This window comes from Sorex araneus, assembly GCF_027595985.1.
Source record: "Sorex araneus isolate mSorAra2 chromosome X unlocalized genomic scaffold, mSorAra2.pri SUPER_X_unloc_5, whole genome shotgun sequence".
Lineage (NCBI taxonomy): Eukaryota > Metazoa > Chordata > Mammalia > Eulipotyphla > Soricidae > Sorex > Sorex araneus.
Window position 1 is genome coordinate 7,501 of NW_026570965.1, and position 11,742 is coordinate 19,242.

Consider the following 11,742-nt stretch of genomic DNA (forward strand, 5'->3'; position numbering starts at 1 on the left):
TCTGTAACCTCTTCTCTGTGCTATTATCCCCAACCAAGTTAATCACCTTTATCCCCTAATCAGAGTCGTTAACTCATAAGGTCAGACCTTTCTAAGGACACTGAACTTGTATTACTGTTTTTCTCCTTCTTTATGTCTTTTGTGTAGTTCATTTCAGAGCAATGTCCTTTCGGTATGGACACGGGAAGACAGTTGACGCTGTGCTTTTGTAACGTGGGAGTTAAATTGATTCCGAATGATATTCACTCCTGGACATCTGCTTCCTCAGCTTAAGCCTCAGTTGCCCTTCGTTCCTTAGCACCCCCAAAGCAGGGTCCCGACGAGGGACTGAATGGATCCAGGGCAAGCTGTGAGCTACCCTGGCATCAAAATGGGCCGGCCCAAAGCACCATAACACTTAAGTCTAAGATATAAGAGCATAGTCACGGACAAACTCTGTCATGACGGAAAAGAGGTAACTGAGTAAGGACCCTGCTGGGGTTAGGAAGACTCACCTGGCCTGAGGACTGTGGTCTGGAATATATAGTGAGATGCCTCCAGGAAGAGCCAATCTTTAAGCTTGATATATCTCTTACTGTGCTCATACAGAATGGCATGGGGATTGCGGGACTGAGCGATAGCACAGCAGGTATGGCGTTTGCCTTGCATGTGGCCGACCCAGATTCGAGTCCCAGCATCCCATAGGGTCCCCCAAGCACCACTAGGAGTCATTTCTGAGTGCATAAGCCAGGAATAACCCCTGTGCATTGCGAGGTGTGACCCCAAACCCCCCAATCCATCATCATCATCATCATCATCATCATCATCATCATCATCATCATCATCATCATCATCATCCCGTTGATCGTCGAATTTCTCGAGTGGTCTCAGTAACGTCTCCATTCGTCCTAGCCCTGAGATTTTAGCAGCCTCTCTTGACTCGTCCTTCCCAAGGGTGCCGGATTGGAGGCTCTTTCAGGGTCAGGGGAATGAGACCCGCCTTGTTACTGGTTTTGGCATATGAATACGCCACGGGGAGCTTGCCAGGCTCTCCCATGTGGGCAGGAAACTCTCGGTAGCATTGCCAGGTTCTCCCAGAGGGAGAAGCTATAAGATGTCACTTCCGGGAGCTTGGTTTTAAGTCTCTGGGTGTTGGACGTTTGGTGGGATTACACGGCACTGGGGACAGTCCCTGGGTGTGGCTGCCTAGCTACTGGGAAATGGGGGATCTGGGTGGAAGAGGCCCAGTCCTGATCTGAGCAGGCTTGGAGGTCTCAGCCCCAGGTCCCACATACCTGGGTTCCTCTGCCGGTTCCTTCATGCATGAGGCTCATCCGAATGTGTGGAGAGGGGCCTTGAGCATGGCCCCCCAAACCCACCCCCCAAAAAACCAAAATGGCAAAAAAAAAACGACCAAAAATTGGCAAAACAAACCCCCAAAAAACAAAAAACCAAAATGACATTGCTAGATATATTAGAAGTAAATTTGCTACAAATATTTAAGTGGATATCTGGCTGGGGAAAGAAGAAATTAACACAGCCTGAGTGGAATCCCGCCCGCCCGTGAGTGGATCTCCTAGGAATCTGGAGTAATCTCCTTAGTGGAGATTTTGGCCTCGAGTTAATCTCCTAGAGGAGTGGCCTTCCCTCTCTTTGTGTTTTGTTAATGTTCAACCCCACTGTTGTATCCCACCCTACATGATTTCTATATAAACTCGGCCGTACGAGTGGACGGGGGGGGGTGTGGGGGAGCGAGAAGGAGAATGAGGGCGAATCCAGAGAGAGAGAGAGAGAGAGAAAGAGAGAGACAGAGACAGAGACAGAGAAAGGGAGGGAGAGAGAAAAAGACAGAGACAGATAGGCAGAGAGAGACAGAGCGACACAGAGACAGAGACAGACAGGTAGAGAGAGAGACAGACAGACATAGAGGCAGAGACAGAGACAGACAGGCAGAGGGAGATAGAGAGACACAGACACAGAGACAGAGATAGACAGGCAGACAGACAGAGAGATTGACAGACAGAGACAGACAGGCAGAGGGAGATAGAGAGACACAGACACAGAGACAGAGATAGACAGGCAGACAGACAGAGAGATAGACAGACAGAGACAGACAGGCAGAGGGAGATAGAGAGACACAGACACAGAGACAGAGATAGACAGGCAGACAGACAGAGAGATTGACAGACAGAGACAGAGACAGACAGGCAAAGAGAGATAGAGAGACACAGACACAGAGACAAACATGCAGAGAGACAGAGAGATAGACGGGCAGAGAGAGATAGAGAGACACAGACACAGAGACAGAGACAGACAGGCAGACAGAGACAGAGAGACAGAGACAGACAGAGACAGGCAGGCAGAGAGAGACACAGACAGTGTCAGAGACAGACAGGCAGAGATACAGAGAGATAGAAAGAGAAAGAGACAGACAGAGACAGACAGGCAGAGAGAGAGACAGACAGACAGACCGCGCCGATGCCCTTTAGTAAATACACAATTTCCAGCTATCACTGTCCTCCTGGTCCCTTGTCCAGCCCAACTGCCCTTTGCCGCCTCCACCAGACACACTTGTGGCAAGTTTCCACCCACGGACCAGTCCTCCCGGCCCCTGTTTCCCCGGATGGCGGATGGCAGTCACTTCGATGTGTGCAAACAAAAAAACAAAACAAAAACCCACAACCCCCGGGGTCCCCAACCCAGAGAAGCCGCCGATGGCAACAGCATGTCGTGTAGCAGATGCCGGATCCCAGTCGAGCTGGGCTGCCGGGTTGGCCACACGTGGCCGAGTCTCAGGGCTCAGCATCCCCCGAACTCCTGCTGAGCTGCAAGAAGCTTTGGGCGCAGGGGCCGGGCTTGGGGTGCCAGCCCAGAGGTGCCCCAGGACTTGGCTGGGGGCCAACGGCTTCGAGGAAGATGCCCTGCGGGGCCACGGCACTGTGCCAGCCTTGGAAAGCAACGTCTGAGACAGGAGCACCGAGGAACCGCCCCACCCCTGCCCGGTGCCTTGTTTTACCACCAGAGACTTTGCTCTTCACCGCCGGCTGTGCGGACCGTGCAGTGAGCGTCTCGGGGTGCCAGCATGGGGCTCAGGTAAGCGGGGGCCTCGCCCGTGCCCTGGGGAGGGGCAGAAAGGCGCCCGCGGGGGTCCTTGTGCATGGAGGAGCCTCTTGCTGCCTCCCCCTGTGGGGGCTCTGCAGACTCTGCCCCCACCACGGTCCCCCTCACCCCAGGGCCGCTGTGTGTGTGTGTGTGTGCGTGTGTGTGTGTGTAGAGGCCAGTCCTGCTCCCGCTCCTGGTTCTGTGCTCGGAATCCGAAAAACGAGCCCGAGCAGGGCTGAGGCGGGCAGTTTCCTGGCGTGGAGCAGGGCACAGAGCCACTCGGGGATAAATTGCGAAAGTGTCCAGGGTATTTTCCCCCATTCCACGGGGGCTACGAAGGGGGTGTGGGCAGAGAGACAGTCTCAAGCCTCTGTCATATCGGAGGTGCTGGTTGTGCTCCCTCTCCCTCCCTCCCTCTCTCTCCCTGTCTCCCTCCCACTCTCTCTCCTCCTCTCTGTCTCTAGCTCCTCTCACTACCTCTGTCTTCCTCCCCTTTCTCTCCCTCTCTGTTAACCTCTCTCCTCCCTCTCTCTCTCCCTCTCTCTCCCCTCCTTCTTTCTTCCTCTCTCATACCCTCTCCATCTCTCTCTCCTTCTCTCCCTCTCCCTCTGTTTTCCTCTCTCCTTCCCTCTCTCCCTCTCTTTGTCTCTCTCTATCCCTCTCCCTCTCTATCTCCCTCCCTCGCACCCTCTCTCTCCCCCTTCTCTAATCCTCTTTCTCTCAGTCTCTCTTCCTCTCTCTCCATCTCTCTCCTCCCTCTCTCTTAACCTCTCTCCTTTCCTCTCTCTCCCTCTCTCTCTCCCCTCCCTCTCTCTTCCTCTCTCACACACCCTCTCTCTCCCTCTGTCTCTCCCTCTCTCCCTCTCCCTCTGTTTTCCTCTCTCCTTCCCTCTCTCTCCTCTCTCCCTCTCCCTCTCTCTATTCTTCTCCCTCTCTATCTCCCTCCCTCACACCCTCTTTCTCCCCCTCTCTAACCTTCTTTGTCTCCCTCTCTGTTTTCCTCTCTCTCCATCTCTGTCTCTTTCTCCTTCTCCCTCTATCTCCATCTCCCCCCCCTCTCTCTCCCTCTCTCCCTCCCCCTCCCTCTCCCCGTGCAGGGCGGCACCTCTGCAGCCACGCCCTCCCTCTGCTTTCCAGGAAGGGTCAGGTGCTGCTGAGCTGGGCGTGTCTGCTCTGGCGGGCCAGCCTGTGCCTGGGGCCCACTCGGCCCAAGCCCAACTTCATCCTGATCATGGTGGACGATCTCGGCATTGGGGACCTCGGCTGCTTTGGCAACGGCACCCTTCGGTAAAGCTTCATTTTTCCCTTTTTCATTTTCATGAATCGCTGTGAAGTACAGTTACAGACTTACAAACTTTCATCATTATGTCTCAGTCAAACAATGATTGAGCACCCTCCACCACTGCCCATTCCCCACCCCCTGTGTCCCCAGTATCCCCCCATCCCACCCTCCCCCTGCCTCCATGGCAGACAATCTCCCCCACACTCTCTCTGCTTTGGGGCATCCTGGTTTGCAATACAGACACCGAGAGGCCGTCACGGTGGGTCCTTTGTCGACTCTCAGCACACGTCTCCCATCCCGAGCATCCCTCCAACCATCCCTGACTCAGTGACCCCTTCTCCATCCCAGCCGCCTTCTCCCCCAGCTCAGGAGGCGGCTTCCAAGAGTGGGGCAATCCTCCTGACTGTAATTTCGACTGTCCTAAGGTGTTAGTCTCCTAATACATTACTTTATAGTCCACAAATGACCGCAGCCCTTCTATGCCGGCTGTTAGAAAAAAAATGAAATCATGAAATTTGCATATAAGTGGATCAACATGGAGAGTATCATGCTAAGTGAAAGGAGTCAGAAAGAGAGAGGGACAGACATAGAATGTCAACAGGTTATTTATTTATTTATTTACTTTTCCTTTTTGGGTCCCACCCAGCAATGCTCAAGGGTTTCTCTGACTCTGCACTCAGGAATCACTCCTGGCAGTGCTCGGGAGACCATATGGGATGCTGGGGGATCGAACCCGGGTTGGCCGCGTGCAAGGCAAATGCCCTCCCTGCTGTACTATAGCCCCGGTCCCAGGTTATTTCTATTTATTGTTGTTCCTCGTACATGAATTCATGCAAGAGTACATCCACCTTTTACTTCACAGTGCTGGAGCCTTTGGAATGGGTCCCTAGCACCAGCCGTGGATTATTCTTGCAGGTGGTGTTAATACAAGATGTGCTTGATGAGGAGGATGAGTCATTTGGATTCCCCCTTAATTTAATTTATTTGTTTTGGGCGGGGGTGCATACCCACGGGTGCTCAGGGATGAATCCTGACTCTCCACTCAGGAAAGACTCCCAGTGATGCTCAGGAGGGACCCCAGGGAATTCTGGGGGCTCCAACACAGGTCCCAACACAGGTCGATCGCATGCAAGGCAAACACCCTACCAGCTGTATTCTCTCTCCGGCCCCTTTATTTGTGGAAGTGAGCCTAACTCTGCATCAGTGACCTTCTCTTTGAATAATGGGCATATTTTAGAAATTGAAGCACAGTGAGATACACAACAACAAATTTGTTCACGGTTGTGTTTCAGTTGAAAATGTTCCATCCCCTCACCAGTGAACATTTCCTGCCACCAATGTCCACAATTTCTCTTGGCAGACATTCTTGTCCTCCTCCTCCTCCTCCTCCTCCTCCTCCTCCTTATCCTCCTCCTCCTCCTCCTCCTCTTTCTCCTCCTCCTTCTCCTCCTTCTCCTCCTCCTCCTCCTCCTCCTTATCCTCCTTCTCCTCCTCTTCCTCCTTCTCTTCCTCTTCCTTCTCCTTTTCCTTCTGCTTCTGCTTCTGCTTCTCCTTCTCCTCCTCCTCCTCCTCCACCTCCTCCTCCTCCTCCTCTTCCTCCTTTTCCCTCTCCTCCTTCTCCTGCTTTCTTCTTCTTCCTCTTCCTCTTCTTTCCTCCTCCTCCTCCTCCTCCTTCTCCTCCTCTTCCTCCTTCTCCTCCTCCTCCTTCTCCTTCTCCTTCTGCTTCTGCTTCTCCTTCTCCTCCTCCTCCTCCACCTCCTCCTCCTCTTCCTCTTCCTCCTTTTCCTTCTCCTCCTTCTCCTGCTCTTTCTTCTTCTTCTTCTTCCTCTTCTTCTTTCCTCCTCCTCCTCCCCATTCTCTTCCTCCTCCTCCTCTTCCTCCTCCTCCTCCTCTTCCTCCTCCTCCTCTTCCTCCTCCTCCTCCTCTTCCTCCTCCTCCTCTTCCTCCTCCTCCTCCTCTTCCTCCTCCTCCTCCTCCTCCTCCTCTTCCTCTTCCCCCTCCTTATCCTCCTCTTCCTCTTCCTCCTCCTCTTCCTCATCCTTCTCCTTCTCCTCCTCTGCCTCCTCCTCCTCTTCCTCCTCTTCCCTCTCCTTCTCCTGCTCTTTCTTCTTCTTCTTCCTTTTCCTCTTCTTTCCTCCTCCTCCTCCCCCTCCCCCTCCTCTTCCTCCTCCTCCTCTTCCCTCTTCTTCTCTTTCTTCTTCCTTTTCCTTTGTCCTCCTCCTCCTCCCCCTCCTCTTCCTCCTCTTCCTCCTCCTCTTCCTCATCTTTCTCCTTCTCCTCCTCCGCCTCCTCCTCCTCTTCCCTCTCCTCCTTCCCATTCTCTTTCTTCTTCTTCCCCTTCCTCTTCTTTCCCTCTCCTCCTCCCCCTCCTCCCCCTCCTCTTCCTCCTCTTCCTCTTCCTCCTCCTCCTTCTCCTTCTCCTCCTCCTCCTTCTCATTTCCTCTTCCTCCTCCTCCTTCTCTCTCTCTCTCTCTCTCTCTCTCTCTCTCTCTCTCTCCTTTTGGGCATTAAACTTTGCAATAACAGACACTGAAAGGTTATATCATGCATATCTCTTTACCTACTTTCAACTCTCAGTTCTTGTCCAGCGTGATCGTATCCAACTATCATCCTCGTACTGGTCCCTTCCCTGTCCTAGCTGCCCTTTGCACCCCACGCCCTGTGGCAAGCCTCCAACCATGGACCCCACCTCCTGGGCCTTGTTTTTCCTGGCCTTGCATATTCCTCTTTTACGATTTCTTTTTACATCCCACAAATGAGTGCAGCCGTTCTCTCTGTGCCCTTTTCCTTCTGACTCAATAATGGAGCTTGAGAAAGAAGGAAGAGGATGGTGAGGTCCATACCCCTTAACAACTTTCTGGGGGAATCTAAGAGCCTGCCCTTAGCAGCTGTGGACACGCCAAGTCTGTGGGTACAAGTGTTCGAAGACCTGCCGAAGGGAGATTTTACAAGTCTGTCCTTGCAAAGGGGACGAGGACATTGCGCTAAGGAGACTGATGCGGGCACAGAGACGCACGTTTAGACTCAGACGCTGTAAAAGCGTCCCCGCCCCAGCACCGCGCAGACGGCGCCTGAGATAACTGTGGGTTGACCATTAAGCCTTCGGTGGCTGGTGACCTCAGATACACCGGCTCGCTTTAGAGGCACACCCGGATATAGAAAAAAAAAAAAGAGAGAAAATGCTGTTATCATCCACCTCAGCGAAGGATGATCGAGGAGGCATGAAGCAGTAGATGTAGGGGCTGGAGCGATAGCCCAGCGGGGAGGGCCTTAGCCTGGCACGCAGCCGACCCGGTTTCGATTCCCAGCATCCCATAGGGTCCCCCGAGCACCGCCAGGAGTCATTCCTGAGTGCAGAGCCAGGAGGAAGCCCTGTGTACTCCGGGTGGGACCCAAAAAGGGGACAAAAAGGCAGTCGATGTAATCGCTATTTATATGTAATATATGTAATATTTGTAATTTTACATATATTACATATATTTACATATATTACATGTAATATTTCTCCCTGACCAGCGTGCTAAGACTCGGGGCATAAAGTGGGCAGAGGAAAAATTCTCTGAGGGTCTGGGCTAGGGGGATGCCTGAGCTTAGCTGAAAATCGGAGCAACTGGCAAAGACGAGGAATCCTCAAGGGAGGTGACAGAAAGGGCTGTGAGTGCGGAGACTCACGTCACTACACTGCAGCCCCTGGACATGGTCTCACTCTTTTTTTTTTTCTTTTTGGGTCCCACCCGGCGATGCTCAGGGGTTCCTCCTGGCTCATGCACTCAGGGGTGACTCCTGGCGGTGCTCAGGGGGGCCCTATGGGATGTTGGGAATTGAACCCGGGTCGGCCGCGTGCAAGGCGAACGCCCTCCCCGCTGGGCGATCGCTCCAGCCCCCCCCACAACTCTCACTCTTTGAGTGTCCGCGTCACGGAGAGAGAAGCTGCCACGTCACAGTGCTCACGTGAACCCTAGACCAGTCGGACCCTGACCCCAAGCAGCACACAGACTCTAAACTAACCATGTTGCTAACACGGCCATAGCCCTGAGTGAGTCTTACCCCTAAGCAGGTGCTAACACAATGCCTACCCTAACCCTCACCCCAAACAAACCCTAACCCGAGCTCTACCCCTACCCCTACCCCTATCCCTAAAAGGACCCTAACCCCAAACTAATCTCAACCCGAAACCTTAAGCAAATGCTAACAGAATTCCTACCCGAACCCCAACCCTAACCCTAAACACATTCTCAAGCAACCGTAGCCCTGCCCTAAAACTCATCTTAACTCTAACCACTAGGCAAAGGCTAAACCATTCCTAACCCTACCTAACCCTAAACTTCACCCAGAATTTTAGCAAATACTAACCCATCTCCAAACTCCCCCAAACGAAGTCAAACCTAACCTGAAATCTCAGTGTAACCCCATCCTAATTCTTACCCAAACACTGACACTTATTCGTACATTAAAAGTAACCCTAACCTCAACACTAACTAATCCTAACCCCAATCCTAACCCTAACCCAAATACTAGTTCTCATAAATTCTAAGCCTCACTCTAAACATAAGCCTAATTAATCCTAACCAATTAGTTGACAATTAATTATTAATTAAACACAAGCCTAATCAATCATAAGTAATTAACTATCAATCGATCCTAACTAATACATCCTAATTAACCTAAACAAAAGGCTAATTAACCCTAACCCTAACTCTGACTCCCAACCTAACCATAAATAATCCTAACCATACCCTAATCCCAACCCTAACCTTAACCCCAACCCTAACCCTGACTCAAACCCTAACCCTAACTCTAACCCTAAATCTAATGGATCTTAAACCAAACTCTAATTCTAAACCTAACCCTACTTAGTCCTAACCCTAACTCTAACCATATAAATAATCATTCTTAACTCCAACCCTAATTCTAACCCTAACCCTAATTAATCCAAATCATAACACTAATTAAATCTTAATCCTAACCCCCATAAATCCTAACCCTAACTAAAACTCTAACTCTAACCCTAACCCTAACCCTAACCCTAACTCTAACCATATAAATAATCAATCTTAACTCCAACCCTAATTCTAACCCTAACCCTAATTAATCCAAATCATAACACTAATTAAATCTTAATCCTAACCCCCATAAATACTAACCCTAACTAAAACTCTAACTCTAACCCTAACCCTAGCCCTAACCTTAACCCTAACCCTAACTCTAACTTTAACCCTAAACCTAGCCCTAACCCTAACCCTAACCCTAACTCTAATGAATATTAAACCTAACCCTACAATAACTCTAACTCTAACCCTAACCCTAACCCTAAATCTAACCAAATAAATAATCAATCTTAACTCCAACCCAGATTCTAACCCTAACCCTAATTAACCGAAATCCTAACACAAGTTAAATCTTAATCCTAATCCCCAAAAATCCTAACCATAACTCTAACCCTAACCCTAACCTTAACTCTAACTCTAACACTAACCCTAACCCTAACCCCAACCCTAATTCTAACCATATAAATAATCAATCTTAACTCCAACCCTAATTCTAACCCTAAACCTAATGAAACCAAATCATAACATTGATTAAATCTTAATCCTAACCCTCATTAATCCTAACCCTAATCCTCACCCTAACCATAAACCTAACTCTAACCCTAACACTAACCCTAATCCTAACCCTAACCCTAACCCTAACCCTAACCCTAACTCTAACTCAAATGAATCTTAAACAAAACCCTAACCCTAACCCTAACTCTAACTCTAACCCTAACCCTAACCCTAACTTTAACCATATAAATAATCAATCTTAACTCCAACCCTAATTTTAACCCTAACACTAATTAATCCAAATCCTAACACTAATTAAATCTTAATCCTAACCCCCATAAATCCTAACCTTAACCCTAACTCTAACTCTAACCAAAACCCTAACCCTAACTATAACTCTAATGAATCTTAAACAAAACCCTAACGCTAACCCTAACCCTAACAAATCGTAACCCAAACCCTAACCCTAACTCTAACCATATCAATAATCAATCTTAACTCCAACCCTAATTCTAACCCAAACCCTAATGAAACCAAATCATAACACTGATTAAATCTTAACCCTAACCCCTCATTACTCCTAACCCTAATCCTAACTCTAACTCTAACCCTAACCCCTAACCCTGACCTTAACCCTGACACTAACCCTAACTATAACCCTAACCCTAACCCTAATCCTAAACCTAAACTTATCCCAAACTCTTACCCTAACCCTAACCATAATTAATCCCAATCCAAACCATAACCCTAACCCAAACCATCATTAATCCTAACCCTAATTAATCCTAATCAAAACAATACCCTAACCCTAACCCTCATTAATCCTAACCCTAGCCCTAACCCTAACCCTAGCCCTAACCCTAACCCTACCCTAACTCTAACCCTAACCCTAACCCTAATCCTAACCCTAGCCCTACATCTAACCCTAACCCTAACCCTAATTAATCCTAACCCTAACCCTAACCCTAACCCTAACCCTAACTCTAACCCTAACCCTAACCCTAATCCTAACCCTAGCCCTACATCTAACCCTAACCCTAACCCTAATTAATCCTAACCCTAACCCTACCCTAAGTCTAACCCGAACCATAATGAATCTTAACCCAAACCCTAACTCTAGCTCTCAATGGTCCTAGCACTAACCTGAACCCTAACCCTCATTAGTCCTAACCCAAACCCTGACTCGAACCCTCACCTAATAACCCTGACCCTAGTCCTGACTCCCGCCCTAACCCTAACTGACCCTAACCCCATCTCCACGTGGTCCCCTTGCCCTCCTGTCCCTGAGCCCGCCCCATCCCCAGCGTCATCCCCACCCTCACTCTGGTCCCTCTGCTTCCACCTCAGGACTCCCCACGTGGACCGGCTCGCTCGGGAGGGGGTGAAGCTGACCCAGCATATCGCTGCTGCCTCCATGTGTACCCCCCAGCCGGGCTGCGTTCCTGACGGGGAGGTACCCGGTGCGATCAGGTATGCAGAGGCCCTGCCCTTCCTTCCTTCCTTCCTTCCTTCCTTCCTTCCTTCCTTCCTTCCTTCCTTCCTTCCTTCCTTCCTTCCTTCCTTCCTTCCTTCCTTCCTTCCTTCCTTCCTTCCTTCCTTCCTTCTCCTCCCTCCCTCCCTTCCTTCCTTCCTCCCTCCCTCTCTCCCTCCCTCCTTCCCTCCCTCCCTCTCTCCCTCCCTCCCTCCTTCCCTCCCTCCCTTCCTTCCTTCCTTCCTTCCTTCCTTCCTTCCTTCCTTCCTTCCTTCCTTCCTTCCTTCCTTCCTTCCTCCCCTCCCTCCCTCTCTCCCCTCCCTTCCTTCCTTCCATTCTTTCTTTCTCCTTCTCTTTACTTCTTC

The 11,742-nt window shown here is 50.3% G+C and overlaps 1 protein-coding gene across 1 annotated transcript in view; it reads left to right on the forward strand.

Annotated features, from left to right (window-relative positions):
- The first annotated feature begins 3,061 nt into the window (after positions 1-3,061).
- LOC101541051 (arylsulfatase F-like) overlaps positions 3,062-11,742 on the forward strand; it is a 45,352-nt gene continuing 36,671 nt past the window's right edge. The window contains 3 exon segments of the mRNA XM_055123626.1: positions 3,062-3,072; positions 4,219-4,368; positions 11,254-11,359. Of these exon segments, the coding sequence (XP_054979601.1) occupies positions 3,062-3,072; positions 4,219-4,368; positions 11,254-11,359 (267 nt within the window).